The sequence below is a fragment of the Penicillium vulpinum genome (assembly GCF_028829585.1).
Source record: "Penicillium vulpinum strain IBT 29486 chromosome Unknown utg000004l_segment0_segment0, whole genome shotgun sequence".
Classification (NCBI taxonomy): Eukaryota; Fungi; Ascomycota; class Eurotiomycetes; order Eurotiales; family Aspergillaceae; genus Penicillium; species Penicillium vulpinum.
Genome location: NW_026643244.1, coordinates 1,170,220 through 1,187,658, shown reverse-complemented (window position 1 = coordinate 1,187,658; position 17,439 = coordinate 1,170,220). Strand labels below are relative to the sequence as shown.

At 48.4% G+C, this 17,439-nt stretch overlaps 6 protein-coding genes across 6 annotated transcripts; 3 read left to right on the top strand and 3 right to left on the bottom strand.

The window, feature by feature from the left end:
• Positions 1–58: 58 nt before the first annotated feature.
• Positions 59–3,212, bottom strand: N7479_009002 (exocyst subunit SEC5; the record flags this gene model as incomplete). The annotated part of the gene is made up of 2 exons (XM_057256695.1): positions 59–802; positions 855–3,212. 2 exons carry the CDS (start codon positions 3,210–3,212, stop codon positions 59–61), a joined length of 3,102 nt encoding a protein of 1,033 aa, XP_057104153.1.
• A 326-nt stretch (positions 3,213–3,538) lies between these two features.
• On the top strand, positions 3,539–5,082 carry N7479_009001 (isocitrate dehydrogenase (NAD(+)) IDH2; the record flags this gene model as incomplete). Its single annotated transcript, XM_057256694.1, has 6 exons — positions 3,539–3,625; positions 3,696–3,761; positions 3,893–3,979; positions 4,039–4,161; positions 4,233–4,952; positions 5,011–5,082. 6 exons carry the CDS (start codon positions 3,539–3,541, stop codon positions 5,080–5,082), a joined length of 1,155 nt encoding a protein of 384 aa, XP_057104152.1.
• A 324-nt stretch (positions 5,083–5,406) lies between these two features.
• N7479_009000 (EAF7 family protein) lies at positions 5,407–6,465 on the bottom strand (the record flags this gene model as incomplete). Its single annotated transcript, XM_057256693.1, has 4 exons — positions 5,407–5,735; positions 5,800–6,001; positions 6,065–6,210; positions 6,270–6,465. 4 exons carry the CDS (start codon positions 6,463–6,465, stop codon positions 5,407–5,409), a joined length of 873 nt encoding a protein of 290 aa, XP_057104151.1.
• A 67-nt stretch (positions 6,466–6,532) lies between these two features.
• Positions 6,533–9,579, top strand: N7479_008999 (tubulin gamma complex associated family protein; the record flags this gene model as incomplete). The annotated part of the gene is made up of 2 exons (XM_057256692.1): positions 6,533–6,776; positions 6,839–9,579. 2 exons carry the CDS (start codon positions 6,533–6,535, stop codon positions 9,577–9,579), a joined length of 2,985 nt encoding a protein of 994 aa, XP_057104150.1.
• A 286-nt stretch (positions 9,580–9,865) lies between these two features.
• Positions 9,866–12,809, bottom strand: niaD (nitrate reductase NiaD; the record flags this gene model as incomplete). Its single annotated transcript, XM_057256691.1, has 7 exons — positions 9,866–10,755; positions 10,809–11,432; positions 11,488–11,711; positions 11,762–11,997; positions 12,067–12,325; positions 12,388–12,487; positions 12,548–12,809. 7 exons carry the CDS (start codon positions 12,807–12,809, stop codon positions 9,866–9,868), a joined length of 2,595 nt encoding a protein of 864 aa, XP_057104149.1.
• A 651-nt stretch (positions 12,810–13,460) lies between these two features.
• On the top strand, positions 13,461–17,152 carry niiA (nitrite reductase niiA; the record flags this gene model as incomplete). Its single annotated transcript, XM_057256690.1, has 9 exons — positions 13,461–13,582; positions 13,644–13,791; positions 13,852–14,391; positions 14,445–14,527; positions 14,578–15,102; positions 15,155–15,357; positions 15,410–15,882; positions 15,937–16,094; positions 16,150–17,152. The coding sequence occupies 9 exons, from the start codon at positions 13,461–13,463 to the stop codon at positions 17,150–17,152; spliced, it is 3,255 nt and encodes a 1,084-aa protein (XP_057104148.1).
• Positions 17,153–17,439: the final 287 nt, after the last annotated feature.

Genomic DNA, 17,439 nt, shown 5'->3' with positions numbered 1-17,439 from the left:
AAAATTCAAAGCATTCAATATACGATTTTGATTCTTTAATAGCATTGTCTTGCTAAACCTATGATGCGACTGTAGCAGAAGACTTGGAGCTTCCTCCACCATTTCTCGGCTTTTTGAAACAAGCAAACTCGCCCTTCGTCCGATCTCTGAGCCGTTTCAAGATAACTCGCATTTCCCCTAGTTCGGCCTTTAGTTTTGTACGAGCTTCATTTGTGGTGCGACAATCTAGCTCGACATAGATTTGGCTTTGCACATTTGATGCCTCCTCGGTTATGTACGAGGTAAGAGTCTGTGCAATGAATTCGGTGTCCAGGGTAGCTTGCATCAAAGCTGGCAGCGAGAAGGAGGGCCGGGCACGGAAAGCCTCAAGCAGTGACGAAGAAATTTGGGAAAGGAGATGTGTCAACACAGTGGTCAGCAATGAGGAAGGTGAACTTGACGCAGCGCGAGTAGCACCTGATGACACAGTAGATGGAATAGTTGTGGAGATCTCCGTGTGGACCAGCACCATGGTCAGCATGGCGTTGTACACATATGGGCGAACTTGCTCCGGCCGGTCAACAGACGGCTCCCAATCTGGAGACGCAATGCCAGTGGTGATTGTTTTGTGTAATAAGGCATTAGTGGGGGTGATATATGATTGGAATAGCCTGTCTTCAATCTGGCTCAGTACGTCCCGGACAGTCTTGGCCTCTTCCGTCAGTTTGACTGAGAAGGATGTCTCAAAGTTCGAGATAAGCTGTGGGACATGGTCTGCCTGTAGAGCCTTGAGATTTGAAAGTGTGAGAAGGATTCGAACATTCTGTTTTGCAGTCAGTTATGCAGGTATCACATCGAATTGGACAGATACTTACCCGATTCCAAGAATCGACCGAATCAGCCGAGAGAACTGACAAAGCAGCGTCAGTCGCTTGGCTTGACATTGCTGGTCGAGCAATAATCCATTCATTTTCTTCATCTACTGGTGTTAGGCGCTCTGCGTTCTCGACCAGGCCGCTTAACGCTTTGTAAACACTCGATACGAACTGAGAGCGGACCATTTGAAGTAGTTTCGCAGGCGGCTGAGTAACAACATCCACAGAACCTGGCTTTGCCATAGCTTCCGAAATATAAAGGATCTTTTGCATGCCACCAAGGATAGCACCCTCAAAGGCCACAAAGAACCCGGGCATCTTAGTCAAATCACGGTTCTCTGAATCGCGTGTCCAGTCTTCCAACATTTTGCAGACCTCCGCATCTTTACTCCAGGCAGCACACGCCACACGTGCACATCGTTCCCGGGCAATACTGACAAGGGTCTTGAGGAGGTCATATGTTTTTCCAGAGCCGCCAATCGGCCCTAGGGCTGCCATTTCGCTCGCAGCGGTGCCCACAATGATGAGGAATTTACTCAGATAGTGCACTCCACTGAGAGAATTGGAAAATGGTGGCCAGAATGCGAAAGCCTCCCAGTGCTCTCCAAGCTTTGGGGGAGGATATGGTAGGTTCCTTGGATCCAGCTTGAAGCGGGACTCTGTTGGAGTAATACCTCTCGACCCTGGGGTCGATGGACTTGCCGGAATTGGCGAGAAGAGTAGGGAGATATCTTCGGTTGGGGGTTCGGTGAAAAGGGCCACTACGTTCTCTCGAATGATATTGACCAACACGTCAATACCCTTCTCCAACTCCTTGATATTGCCGTCAGAAAGCTGGTGATGCTTGCGACTCTCCCCTTCAAACCCGGCAGGCAAAAGTCGTTGCCGATTGCCGTCAATAAATGATTGTGCGACTTCCCAGAAATCCAACACCTCGCCCAGCAAGCCACTTTGCGAGGACAGAAGTCGGGTTAGGAAAGTCTGTATGCATTCCCACAACTCAATGACTTGATCCGTGTCTAGTCTCGCTGGAATTTCTACCGCACCATCACGAGGTGCTAGGCGGAGATAGGATGCTGTAGCCTGTGGAGTTGGTCTCTCTCCACCAGCAAGTCTTCTTCTTAAAATTTCAATTTCGACCTTGCATCGATCACAGAATCCAGTAATCTTTGTTTTCAAGAATTCATATCGGCTCTCAAGCCATTTCCAGATAGGGTTGTCCTCGACACCCAGTTCTAACAAGGCCCCGATCAACTCCATGTGTTCTTCCACGGGGCCTAAGGCGGTGCCTGTAGTTGACATCGTGGGGGCATCGGCAAGACGTCTCCAGAGCTCGCGCTTAAAGTTGTGTATTTGTTGGTCAACGTCCATCCACATACGGCCCATGGCTAGAATGGTGTGTGTCTCAGCGTCGTTTAGTTGCCGGCGTGAACTAGATGCCTGTTCTGCGATATTTTTCGCCCGATTGGCGAGTGTCCTTGCTTTGGTATACTGCTCAAAGACAGCATCATAATCACGTTGCTGGATGGATTTGGACAAGAGGCTTCCAATTTCATAGACATCGCGGTGTTTCTCCATAGTCTCCACCACTGACTTCAGTACCTTCTCTCGTTCCCGACCCCCAAGAGCCGGTCCCCACACCTCTTCAGCCTTGACAGAAGCCTCGACCAAAGGACCTCTAATACCCTTCATGCCGAATTCGCTCTCCTTGACAAGAGCGGTCTTCTTGGGAACCACTGGGACGGGAGATACGCTCCGTTGCTGCCCCGAATAACTCCGGAAATGTCCTGACCTGCGGGAACTCAGACCGGGGCTTTTCTCCACGCCCTGGTTCCTCATCTCGGTATAGACGCTATCGATAGTTGCCTTGGCACGGACGAAACGCTCAAAGTTGGCTTCCACTAGTACTTTGAGCGACGCTGACTTTTTATCGATGGAGTGCGACAGGTTGTCCAGTCCTCCCATCAGCGATTCAATAGAGTCTGAGTGATGCGCCTGTGATAGGAACAGCGCGGGCGAGAATGATGTCGATGACAACAGGAATCGCGATTTACCCTCTTCCTCCAAGGGCACTCCTCGTTGCTTGAGGATCCGGAGAACGCTGTCGCTTGTACCCAATGGATCGGGCTCATCTTCCCGCGCATTTTCTCTGCCCTCCTTCCCTCTTCGTGAACCAAAGTTGCTTCTCCAATCACTGGTACTGCGTTCGAGAGCTATGTATCGGGACTTGCGCGGACGGGAATCTGTTCGCTGAACTGCTTCTTCTTCTGGCTCATCAGCCACGTCTAAAGATGCCGGCCATTCCTCGGGGAACTCGGAGGGTAGGCTGTAGTGGCTTGCGACGTCGAGGTCTGCCATGATTGCTAGGTATGTCGGAGCGTAGGAACGTAGGAGCCAGGACGAATTGAAATAGAATAATCAGGATCTATGACCTTTCTGCAGGCGGCCGAGATCTGATAACAGAACCCTAATCAAATGAGACCCTGTAGTCATGTAGTCAAGAGTGGACACCTAGAAGAGTGGACTCGGGCCGTGGGGGAAATGAAACCACCAATGCGGTCTGAGTCCCGGTCGGATCGGTACGGCGCCGAGAGATTTGATTCTTTCTTCCTTTCTCCTTCTTCCTTCCTACCCCCTCACCACTTATAATCTTCTCCCCCAAGTAATTGAAGGGATCTTTCAAGATGATCGCTGCCCGGAACTTCTCTGTCGCTCGCCAGTGCATGCGCCCATCCCGCGTGGCCCCTCGATTTGCTGCTCCTATCGCGCAGGTACACCAACCCCCTCAAGGACAACACTAACATCAGAACTCAATTGACTAATTTTCGATATTTTAAATAGGTTCGCTTCTACGCCAGCCCTGCACAGGAGGCTGTTGCCAAGTTCAAGGGTCAGAAGGGTCCTGATGTACGTTTTTTTCCCACCGAACCCGTTTTTCCATCTATGCCGGTGCCAGCCGCGCAGCGCACACCGACTATAAATCAACAACAACACCACATGTATATTACGACAATGCTAATTGATCTGATTTTTTTTAGGGAAAGTACACTGTTACTCTGATTGAGGGTGATGGTATTGGTCCTGAGATCTCTCAGTCCATCAAGGATATCTTCGAAGCCGCAAAGGTACCAGTTTATCAACATTTTAACTCTTAGACGTGATCGAAATACTAAGTCAATATTAGGCCCCCATCAAGTGGGAATCCGTTGATGTCACCCCCATCCTGAAGGATGGCAAGACCGCCATTCCCGACGATGCCATTGCCAGTGTGCGCCGCAACTACGTCGCCCTCAAGGGTCCTCTCGCTGTATGTTCTAGCTTCAACTTGCCTGTATATACCTCGCATTTGGACTCCGATACTAAACTTCGCTTTTCCAGACCCCCGTTGGCAAGGGTCACGTCTCCCTGAACCTGACTCTCCGCCGCACTTTCAACCTGTTCGCTAACTTGCGTCCTTGCCGCTCTATTGCTGGCTACAAGACCCCCTACGACAACGTCGACACTGTTCTCATCCGTGAGAACACTGAGGGTGAATACTCCGGTATTGAGCACGTTGTCGTCGACGGTGTCGTGCAGAGCATCAAGCTTATCACCCGTGAGGCTTCCGAGCGTGTCCTCCGTTTCGCCTTCCAGTACGCGCAGTCCATCAACAAGAAGAAGGTCCGTGTTGTCCACAAGGCCACCATCATGAAAATGTCCGATGGTCTGTTCCTCAACACTGCCCGTGAGATCGCCAAGGAATTCCCCGATATCGAGTTCGACGCTGAGCTGCTGGACAACTCATGCCTGCGTATCGTCACCGACCCTACCCCTTACAACGACAAGGTCCTTGTCATGCCCAACCTGTACGGTGATATTCTGTCCGACATGTGCGCCGGTCTGATCGGTGGTCTCGGTCTCACCCCTTCCGGTAACATTGGTGACGAGTGCTCTATCTTCGAGGCTGTCCACGGTTCCGCCCCCGATATTGCCGGTAAGGGTCTCGCCAATCCTACTGCTATGCTTCTTAGCAGTATCATGATGCTGCAGCACATGGGTCTCCACGACCACGCTGCCCGCATCCAGAAGGCTATCTTCGACACTCTCGCTGAGGGCAAGGTGAGTTTTTATATATCTTCCCATAGTTACCGCGCATTACTGACCCCATGACCTTTAGACTCTCACTGGTGATCTTGGCGGCAAGGCCAAGACTCACGAGTACGCTGGGGCTATCATCAAGCGCCTGTAAAGCAAGCGCCACTAAGACTCCTTGTACTATGACCCCCTGACCCCTTGATCTATTCCCTTTGTACCCTTCGAACGACATTAGACCTATAGCGATCGAAATATACCTATTTTTGGTTACCTGGAGGCGCCTGATTCTCAAACAACCCGGAACTTACTTGAGTTATATCTTGGTAGATCTGTATCGTACATTGATTGGTCTGCTACTGTAGCAATAGAGTACAAGATGCCTGCATAGTCATACACATCACTAAAATAAAAGAGAACGCCGTCCCCCAGACTCCGTAGGTATCAAAGTTCAACCCCCTATATCGAAAACTCGACTATGTCAGCGCCGTCGGGCAGTCCTGCGCGTCCCCGTGCTAGTCGAAGGCCTCTTGTCTTTGGCTTTGGATCGAGATGTCTGTGCCCGGGTGCTCCGCGAACCACCTTTTTCGCCCTCGCCCTCATCTTCGTCACTATTACCCTCAGAACCCTCCTCGCCTTCCTCGTCATCCTCATCATTCGCACCAGTGTCTTCAGCCGAATCGCCCCCTTCGTCTGACACTTTACCTTGACTTCCTGGGCCTATTTCCACCTGGAGCCGAGTTGACCGCGTTCCACGCGTGGAGGGACGGGATTTGCGACCTCGAGACGGAGCAGGAGAAGACCGTGGTTCTGTGGTGGGCAAGATGTCAGTTTATGGGTTGTAGACTAGCCTGTAAATAACATCACTCCTTACCGTCTGTATCCGCAACTGTACTTCCTCGCCGTGATCCGCCTGCACGACTGGCACGACTAGTGACAGGCGACAACGATTCTTCCATCGCAAGACGCCTGTCAAACATCATATCGCCGTACTCGTCATACGGGAGCTCAAATGTGCAATACATCTCGCTCGATCCTTCTTCATCTTCGTTGACATCAGTGATTACGGAGTCTTCCTGCAATCGTATCGATACTCAGTAATATGAACTAACACGGACAAAACATCCATCATTGCTTACCCGCTCGTCAAGAGCTTCCAAATTATATAATGAGCCTAGTTTCTTCCATATCCCTGGAATGCGCATATGCTCCGCCGTGGAAGGTGCATATCCTTGACTCTTTAAGTAATCCGAGATGGCGAGCATCCGAAAGTGTTTGTGTAGGCCTATGGGGCCAGACGGTTAGCTGCGTTGTTGACTCAACACAGGTGGGCATTGAACTTACCGACTGGCTTCCATTTTATGATCGCTTTGAGGAGCGCAGTTTCTTGCTCATCTGTCCAGGGATCTGTGATGAGATTGTAGTCCGTGTCCGGCTTGTCGGCGCTGTCGCTTGACGGGGTGTTTGCACTCGACTCTGCCATGGTATCGTCTTGGGGTGTGGGCGAGTGTGCGCGCTTGGTCTTCTTTTTTGGAGGCATTGTAGCTTAGGTGAAATATGCGAGAACCACAGTAAGTAGGAATTGAATTGGAGCAGGAGGGGAGGTGATGAGCTTCGAGCAAGGCGAGGGCACTTTCTGTTATCAAGGGTCTGTGCACGGCGATAGCCATCTCCGTCGCGGGACCACCCTGGGAACTTTCACGCGTCAAACATCCTCATCTGAGCATGGTCTCACTATGGATTGTGATGAGCTAGATCCTTTCTCCAGTGAAAGCCTCTGGAGACTCTCCAATTTCAGCATAGAAGCTCTACAGCCATTGGAATCGTTACCGTGGAACACTACTCTAAGTGGTAAGTGTTAACCACATAACCACATATTCCCTAGAGCCCTCAATAACATAATTTTCTTATAGATGATGCTACAGCTTGCTTTGAGATTTTTCCACCGCCCACTGATAAGATCGACCCTGTATGGAGGCTGGATCTTTTCCCAACCAGCCTGGAAAAGCCCGAATCATTTACCGACTCCATAATTAATCCCTCCATAGACAGCGAGTCTGACGCTACATCTGATTCTCCAAGAGACATCTCAGGCAATGAAAACAATATATGGTCCTTAGACTTGCTTCAGGAAGACCAGAGTCAAATACCTCCGCAGAAATCATGGGAGAGGTATCAACACAAGTCTTTCCAAGAGCCTGTGTCTGTCTACTTTAGTGAATCTGAGGCAAAAGGGTTTGACGCAGTTTTAGAACAACAAAACAATACAAAAAGAGATGGTGTACCAACCCGAATGGTTCGAACAGATGTGTTCATTCGATCATTGCTTCGTCTCGGGCTTGGCTGGAACTCTGCACTTTTTCATTACGATCAACGCACCAAGCAATTTGAAAGAGATTTGAAGGATATCCGGGTCTCTGGTTACAGCTCATTGGCATTGGAAAATGTGATTGAATATGTGGTACAATGCGGTACCAACATGCAACGCATGCGTATGTTTGCGCAAGACCCGCCAGCCAAATGCAGAGAACTTTCTGCTTTTTTCACATTGAGCAGCACAATTGCGGTCATAATCTTCAATCTTGAACAACAAATCTCTGATCATTCAAAAAATATCGCCTCACTCCTACAGATCAAGGCACTATTTCACCGCTGTGGGGACTTAATAGGTGCCCTGTCAGCTATTGTTGGTGCTGCTCATACGGCTGTCTCAGACGCACAGATCATGTCAATCGTCACAGAACGTGCAGCGTTTTTCGCCCAAAAGTTTGGCTGGATGGATAATCTTGTGCATGAGATTGTGATTCGAGTTACTCGGCCATGGTTCAAATTCATCGAGACTTGGATTGGGCTTAGACCCGAAGACGCAGCTCTCAAAGAATCCATGGCAAGTGGCAAAACTTTTGTTCGATTGGAAACTCATGACACTGTCAAGTTCAAGACTGGACCAGCGCGAATTGACCATATCTACCAAGCGGACCACATGCCTTCTTTCATCCCGGCTGACCAAGCCCTTTCCGTCTTTGAAAGTGGACGGAGTCTTCAACTATTGAAACGATCCCATCCTCATCATCCCCTCGCACAGCGTGATGTGCTATTGCGAGCTGGTGGTCTTCATTTGCATTGTGCGACTACTTGGGCTGATATTGAGAAAATTCAAATGAAAGCCCAGGAATACGAGTGGAAACTCCGCGCTGAAATCAAGAAATATCATAAGGGCAATGCAGGCTTGCAGGATGCACTATCGACGGTGATAACCCATCGTGTTGATCAAAATCCCGAAACGGAAGTTACAACCGTAGCCTTTGAGCTCTTCGATATAGATGATGACAAGAATGCTTCAGGGCCGGTCACAAATCACAAGGCTCTTTCAAAAGATGATTTTAAGGAACTGCTCGATAAAGCTCGGGGATTTGAAACTGAAAACACCAATGAAGAAAGCTATCTGGGTCCTGAACTAACTTATGGCCTCCATCTATCTCTTGCGCCCATTCTTTCGTCACAGGCACTCCTCATCGACTACTCCTGCCTGCACCTTCTCTTCAAAGAGCATCGAATTCGCCATCATCTGAACATGCAATGGCGTTTCCAGTTGTTGGGAGAGGGCTCGTTTGTCGCCCGCCTTTCTCATTCCCTATTCGACCCGGAAATGGAAAGTGGAGAACGGAAGGCTGGGAAAGTGCGCAGTGGTGTTGACACTGGTTTACGCCTCGGCAGTCGTGACACGTGGCCACCAGCTAGTTCAGAGTTGCGACTCGTGTTGATTGGTGTGCTGGGAGATTGTTACTTTGGTAGTGCAAACGCAGAGGATGACGACAAAACCCACATTCAAAAGGACAATGAGTTGCCTGGCGGCCTGAGCTTCGGGATTCGCGAATTGACAGACGAAGAAATCGAACGATGTAAAAACCCCAACGCAATAGAGGCTTTGGACTTCCTTCGTCTGCAGTACACGCCACCAGAAGTGCTTGAATCACTCATTACTGCTCGCTCTTTGAATAAGTATGATCGTCTCTTCAAGCATTTGCTTCGGTTAATCCGCATGGTTTCTGCCGTCAAGGGACTTATCCGGGATTCTACTGCTCGAGAATCTCTATCAGAAGACATACGCGATGTATACTCGAAGTTCAGAGTGGATGCCCAGCACTTTGTCCTAGCAGTCAGTGATTACTGCTTCCACATTGGTATTGGATCCATCTGGCAGCGCTTCCAAGACACACTTACCAAGATCGAGCACTGCCTCAACCGTGGTGACATCGACGGTACGATTGAAGCGGCACACTCAGTACCACGACTCCGCGATTATCATGAAGACATCCTTGACCAGATGCTCTTCGCGTTATTCCTCAGCAAGCGCCATGCGCATGCAGCCAAACTGCTTGAATCCATTTTCGGCACTATCCTCTCCTTCAGCCTTCTGTCAAGAGCAGATGGAATCGGGATGCGCAACGAAAGTGAAGGAGCTGTTCTTCACCTATATCAGTCTTTTAGAAAACAGACCTCCGCCTTTGTCAACTACCTTCGCAGCCTCGAGTCTGGAAAGGCCACTTCGAAATCAATGGCCAAATCAGGGGAATTCTTCTATTCGCGGATAGACCCAACCAGTGTCTTTGAGCATCTACGGGTGAGACTAGACGTCAAGAACTACTATTGATCGAGGGAAGCAGTTACTACACATTCAGAATGTGTAAAGGGCAGCCTACTGGCTCTAAGCTGGAATCATTATCACTATGTTTTATCCATACTGCTTGAACATGTTACGATTTATGATTGACGAAATACCTTCAGAATTCACCTCGTTTCTATGTAAATGAAAGCCCATTGTCTCTATACCCTTCCGGCTCGCGTGTTATCTGCCTCGTTTCCCTTATTATTGTGTAACTCAATTTCGGCAAAGTTGCATGCTCTAATGTGCAAAATAGATCGAACTCGCACTAAACTTAGAAGAAGTGAAGATCCGACTCGGCCCAACCTTGGGCAAGAAGAATTTTGCGAGCAGACTTCTCCATCGGTCCGGGTCCACAGACCAGGACCATACTCTGCTCTTCTGGAGCCGCATACTCTGCGAGAAGTGCCTCAGAAATACGACCCCGACGGCCAGCCCAGGTATCAGATCCTTTGGTCAACGTATGCACGACAGTGCATTTTCGAGAATCGATCTCCACATAAGCATCAAGGTCGGAACGACATAAGATATCTTCCTCCTGTCTGTTTCCGTCTAGTACAACACACGTTGTGGAATCTTGCGTGTCTTGCATAACAGCCCGCAAAACCTGGAAGACTGGTGTGATGCCCGTTCCTCCACAGATCATCTTGAACGAGCGGAGCTGGCGCTCTTTGCCGCTGATCGAAACCCGGCCATTACCGAGATATTCAAACCGGCCTGTCGGACCCTTGCAGTCGATCTCTGAGCCTACGGGAATTGTGTCGAGAGCCATAGTCATTTTTCCTCCTGGAATAGTTTCTGTTGGGAAGTAGACTTTCACGAGTAACTCCATCTTGCCTACAAGGTTTGTGTCTGACATGGGCGTATAGGATCTGATGATGGCTTCGTTATTGGATGGATCCAGGATTTTGATCATCAGATGCTGGCCGATTGGTAGGCCGAGAGTCTGTTTCTGGTGTTCCAGGTCGAATACGAATATTCGTGTATCCCAGGATACATCCCTTTTCTCCGTGAGGGTGGCTTTTGTCCATGTTCGCGATTGAAGGAATACTGCGCGTGGCTCATCAGATTCCGCGGCTGAATCGCTCTTCAGCGCCTCGAGAGATGCCTTGTCTAATGTGCCAATATGATAATCCGGCATCATTGCCTTGGCAGTTTCACTGTCTGGGAGAAAGTTAACAGAGCAGTAATCCGATGGTATTGGAATTGCGACTCACGGATTGCAAGGAAGTCCTCTGATACATCCAAACCAGCAGAAGATGTGATGCTGATCGCTCCTCCGGGATGTCCTTCGAGGAAGCCTGTACCATCATACACTTCGCCATTAACAACAAACCAGGGCTTCTCGCTGCTACTATTAGCCTTCAATTCTTGGAAGTCGATTTGTCTGTTCACCCCATCTTTCTTCATGTTTATTTCCTTCACAAGCTCCGGTTCGACGGGCTCCTCGCCTTCAACCCTTTCACCCCAGTTACCATTGAGCAAGTCACCACCAGTCTTCTTGACTCTTTCCATCCACCCTCCGGCTTTGGCCGGATGTGTGGGATGCTCAAATTTCAACGTGTTTCCTTGTTTCGTGATTGCCACTCTGAACCAAGGGTTATTCATCATGCCCAAGACAGACCAGTACATGTCACGCGGCATAGCGCTTAATGCCTCATCCACTGCACGGACTAGGATTGCATCGCTGGCCTCTAGGTCCGCTACTGGGACTTCCAACGACCAGAAAGACCAGCAGAAAGATGCTTCTCTCCACCACATGTCTACCTTGCCGCCAAACAGGTCACCTTCAAACTCGCGATATTTGTCTTCTGCATATTCGATCTCGGAAAGGCGCCATGCTATCGGATCAGAGAAGTTAGCCATGTTCCATCCTTAGGTCCGGGGTGTAAATACATTTGCCTCTATCTAGAGAAACCTCGACTTTTGTTATCCTCCGGCCACCCCCAGCATATGCATATCCTTTGACTGTATACGTGGGTCCAGCTGTCGATAAATCAATCTCTTCCTCGTGTTGTGGATACACAGCCACCGCATTCACGTTGAGTTCATAAATGGCATATCGCTCATCGGTCCACCACTTGCGATCCAGGGAGGACATCTCCGGTGTCACCATTGTTCTGGCACTGTTAACACAAGTCAATACAATATTTTTTAACGTGATACTTACGGAAGCACTCGGTTATCGTTGATATGATACCAGTTGTCACTTGGGGCATCAGTCAGAATCAACTTCTTCAGCCACTTCACGCTCCGACCTCCGATTTGGCCGGGCACCACAGCCCTTAAGGGGCGGCCGTGGTCTGGTCGAAGGTCTTCTCCATTCATCTTATGAGCCAGCATTATTCCTCGATTTGGATCCATGGCCCAGTTCAGTTTGACTGAAGTTCCGTAAAATCCATTCGGCTATGGGACGTGTCAGTCTTGACTCGAGAGTTCCTAGCACCTTCAAGTCTTTATATAGGGAAGTCTCACCAGTCTATCAGCACCTTCCATACAGACATACTTTGCACGTCGAAGTGGCTTCGCACTACCCAGAATATCCGCCATCATAGGTCCCGTGAATAGCGCTGTCGATAAACCAGCCGCGCCCCATGAGAAGCCTTTCGACTTCCGGACTGTGTTCTGTTCTTTGCGTCTGTTGCCTGCACAGACGAGTGTAATCGGTGCGGTGATCTGGTCGTATTTTTGGAGCACTTCGCGGAAGTTCAATACTAATGGCTTCTCAACCAGCCTAGCTCATCAATCAGTTCCTTGAGATCCGAAGTCTGCAAGCATAATTTCAATAACACTAACCCTTCTATACTAATTTCCCAATCCGGGATGTCCTCATCGCGGACCTGGGGCACTGGCCCATGGTTCCGGACATAGAACAGTTCCGGCGACGTGAGAAAGCCTTACATATTGGCTTAGCTTGTGGGCTTCAGTATAACAGATAACAAATGGGAATGGTTACCTTCTTTATACAATGCTGTCAATGGGGGCTCCACATTGAACGGATGAACTCCCGTCAACCGAATCAATCGTGGATCGCGAGGTACATGGTTATCTGGGGTACCTTTATCCACATCCAAGATGTCGACGGGCTTCTTTGACAGTGGTGGGAGTGGGATGTTAGGCTCTCCTGGACTTGGAATGATGTTCTCCACTGTGACCTGACCATTTTTGAAAGAGATTGTCTCGGATTCTGTTATCGTTTGCGTGGTGATGCTGGCCATGATTGTATTGACGTGAGGCTCCTACGCTGCTTTGTGCTAATAAACTGTTGGTATATAATAACCACAGTCGAAATTGCTTCCAAAATAAGAAAAATAACTTGGTAAAAGCTAGATAGAATAAATCGAAACAGTCTTAATGTGCAAATATCCACATTTTACTGGGAACAACAGCACATGCATGCCTAAAACCCTCAGACCAGTCATTCTCAATATCAGCACCAGCACAGGACTTTTAAGATCTCCGCGGGTCCCAAAGCCCCTTCCAATCCACATTCCCATTCCTCCACATTTCATATTTCATAAGATCGGAATTTCATAACGCCAAGTCATCTCGTTCATTCTTATCTCTAGACGTCAAGATAAGACTGAAACCCTAACAGCCAATCACAACCAACATAAAAACAGCATCTCCGCGGAGATTAGAACAACTATCCCACGAAGAAATGAGCCGGTCCTGTATCTTCCGGGTTCGTGGTCTGATTAGCCTCGAGTTGTTGATTCGTACGACTCACCCTGTAGTGTCACAGATCACATTGTAGTATCAGACCTGGTGGAACGAGGGATTTGGTTTTCTTAAAATTAGAATGATAGCCGTATTCCGTAGTTGCCAGTGTTTGTGGTATACTCTTTTCACACTGTCTAGTCTCAGTCATGCCTGTGCTTGATGGACTACGATATGGCGAGCCAGTAGATGGCAGTCCCATTCCTGCGAGCAATAACCAGCGCCAGAAGATTGTAGTAGTTGGACTGGGAATGGTGGCTATTTCACTTATGTAAGGGATTTCAAAAGCAGACATGAGAATGAAAATTCTTCTAACAACATTGAGCAAACAGCGAGAAGATTATCAAGCAGGACACAGATCGAAAATACGACATCGTTGTCATTGGTGAAGAGTCTCACGTAGCATACAACCGCGTCGGACTATCGTCATTTTTCGAACATCGCAAGATTGAGGATCTATACCTCAATCCAGCGGAATGGGTGAGCCCCGAATTATTCAAGAGCGAAGAAACATACAATCTAACAAACGACGCTTATTAGTATGACTCCTTTAAAGAGCGAGGCTTCGATCATCACCTCAACACACGAGTAACCGCAATCAACCCCACGGAGAAAACAGTCCAAACCTCCACAGGTGTCACATTATCCTATGACATACTCATCCTCGCAACAGGTTCTGATGCCACCCTCCCAACACACACGCCCGGCTACGATGCCAATGGCGTCTTCGTATATAGAACTATTTCAGACCTAGAACGCCTCATCGATTTCGCAGCTCAGCATAAAGGCGCAACCGCTGTTACAGTCGGCGGTGGACTACTAGGCTTGGAGGCTGCGAAGGCAATGACAGATCTGGAGGACTTCGGAAATGTCAAATTGATTGATCGGAATAAATGGGTGCTGGCGCGACAGCTAGATGGAGATGCGGGGATGTTAGTCACTCGCAAGATCCGGGAGTTGGGACTTGATGTTCTCCACCAAAAGCAAGTTAAGATTGTTCACACCGACGAGGGGAATAATGTGATTGGGATCACTTTTGAGGATGGTGAGAGGATTGATTGTTGTTGTATTTGCTTTGCGGTATGTTGTTTCTTGGATCTCTTCTAGTGATTGATGTGCTGACTGGTGTTTAGATCGGAGTTCAACCCCGAGATGAGCTGGGTGGAGACATTGGAATCCAGTGTGGTGAGCGTGGAGGGTTTGTCATCGATGAAAGGTTGGTCTATCAATAGGTACAAATGCCGCGTTCCTCATTAACTTGTATAGTCTACAAACATCGATCCCAGATATCTACGCCGTTGGAGAATGTGCAAGCTGGGAGAACCAGACATTCGGAATTATTGCCCCTGGCATTGAAATGGCTGACGTACTTGCTTTCAATCTGACCAACCCAGATAAACAGCGCAAGAGTTTCACACGGCCAGATCTCAGTACTAAGTTGAAGCTGCTTGGAGTTGACGTCGCTAGTTTTGGTGACTTCTTTGCCGATAGGGATGGGCCGAAGTTCCTTCCTGGTCGTCGACCTTCTACTGTTCCTGGCATGGGAGGGGATAATTCACGAGACGAACTCCCTGTTAAGGCCTTGACGTATAAGGACCCGTTTAGTGGGGTGTACAAGAAATATTTATTCACCATGGATGGCAAGTTCCTGCTTGGTGGCATGATGATTGGAGATACCAAAGACTATCTGAAGTTGAATCAGATGGTTAAGCTACAGAAAGAACTTGAGGTTCCTCCAAGTCAATTTATCCTTGGTGCCCAGAGTGGCGGAGAGGAAAACGCAGATGACCTGTGAGTATCGCTAGTTCTGCTATAAGGAACAGATCCTAATTCATCTTTGCAGTGATGACAGCACTCAGATCTGTTCATGTCACAATGTTACCAAGGGAGATGTGGTCGAAAATGTGAAGAACGGCACATGCACAACAATTGCACAAGTCAAGTCATGCACGAAGGCAGGAACAGGCTGTGGTGGTTGCATGCCTCTCGTTCAGTCAATATTCAACAAAACAATGCTTGGAATGGGACAAGAGGTATCGAACAACTGTAAGTAATATCGACTTGCCCCAGTACTAGCTCCTACCACTAACATGTTCAGTGTGCTCACATATTCCTCACTCCCGAGCCGATCTATACAACATCGTGGCCATCAAACAACTGAAAACCTTCGTCGATATCATGAAAGATGTCGGAAAGAACCCAGAATCCCTCGGTTGCGAACTGTGCAAACCCGCAATTGCTTCGATTCTGTCTAGTTTGTTCAACCCACACATCATGGACAAGGGCTTTAACGATTTACAAGAGACAAATGACAAATTCCTCGCCAATATCCAAAGAAACGGCACATTCTCGGTGGTACCCCGAATTCCAGGTGGTGAAATAACGGCCGATAAACTCATTGCTATCGGATCCGTAGCCAAGAAATACGGTCTTTATTGCAAAATTACCGGTGCACAGCGCATTGACATGTTCGGTGCGAAGAAGCAGGATCTTCTAAATATTTGGACTGAACTTGTGGATGCGGGTATGGAGAGTGGACACGCATATGCAAAGGCTCTTCGAGCAATCAAAGTAAGTTGGGCGAATGATCTTTCAAGAGAAGATCAGCTGACAGTGAACGCTCAGAGTTGTGTTGGAACCACATGGTGTCGTTTTGGTGTCGGTGACAGTGTCGGAATGGCAATTCGACTGGAAGAACGCTACAAGAGTATTCGTGCGCCACACAAGTTCAAGGGAGCTGTATCTGGCTGTGTGCGAGAATGTGCCGAGGCCCAAAACAAAGAGTGAGTGCAAAATAATCTGATGCTGGTAAAAGCACTCAGTGCTAACATTTATCAGCTTCGGACTCATTGCCACCGAAAATGGGTTCAACATCTTTGTTGGAGGCAACGGAGGTGCAAAACCCAGGCACGCTGAACTCCTTGTCACGGATGTACCAGCCGAGATGGTGATGCCTATAATCGACCGTTACTTGATCTTCTACATCCGCACCGCCGATAAACTCCAGCGAACAGCACGATGGATCGAGAATCTCCCAGGCGGAATCAACTACCTCAAAGAAGTGATCGTGGATGATAAACTTGGAATCTGTGCCGACATGGAAAAACAAATGCACGAACTAGTCGATAGTTATTTCTGCGAGTGGACCGAGACCGTGAAAGACCCCAAGCGCCGAAAGATTTTCCAACAATTTGCAAACACAGAGGAAACCGTCGAGACAGTAGAAGTTATCCAAGAACGATCTCAGCAACGACCCACATACTGGCCAAAGGAATCTACCGAGCGACAGGACTTCAAAGGCCACAAGTGGTCAAGCGTCTCCTGGCAGCCGGTGGTTCGAGCAGACCATTTCTCCGACGAGCCACCTCAGGTCTCATCGGCGAATGTCAAGCGCGGCGACACGCAACTTGCTGTCTTCAAGATTAAGGGCAAGTTCTATGCGACACAGCAGATGTGTCCGCACAAGCGAGCTTTTGTTCTTTCTGATGGCCTTATTGGTGATGATGATGCTGGAAAATATTGGGTGTCGTGTCCGTATCACAAGCGCAATTTCGAGCTCAATGGTGAACAGGCAGGTCGGTGCTCAAATGATGAAAGCATGAATATTGCTACTTTCCCTGTTGAGGAGAGAGACGATGGCTGGGTATATATCAAACTCCCTCCGATTGAGGAGTTGGATTCCATTTTGGGGACGGAGAAGTGGAAAGTGCGTAAGGGCGAGGCGGAGGACCCGTTCCATAAGGTTGATAAGAAGTTCAAGGGTATGAAGGGGAAGAAGATTACTGATGGTTTCTTGACTCGTGCACCAACGGTGCAACCAGCGAAGTCCATTGATTGGTAGTTTCCATGTGGTAGTATGTTGGTTTATTTGATAGTTTTGCGATGGAACAGGTTGGCGTATGGAAGCATGGAGATACTTAATGGCCTTATGAGTAAATTTGAGAATATAAGTACTTTGAATTAATTGTCTTCGTTATTTCTTTTCCTAAAATGATAGATTATCACATTCTATGTAGATATTGTCAAACGGGCCAGTATATATCGTTGTTCAATTGAATCACATAAGAGATATGTCCAGGTGCGAGGTCATTCGAGAGAATGTATGCTGCTTCAATATATGAAAAACAG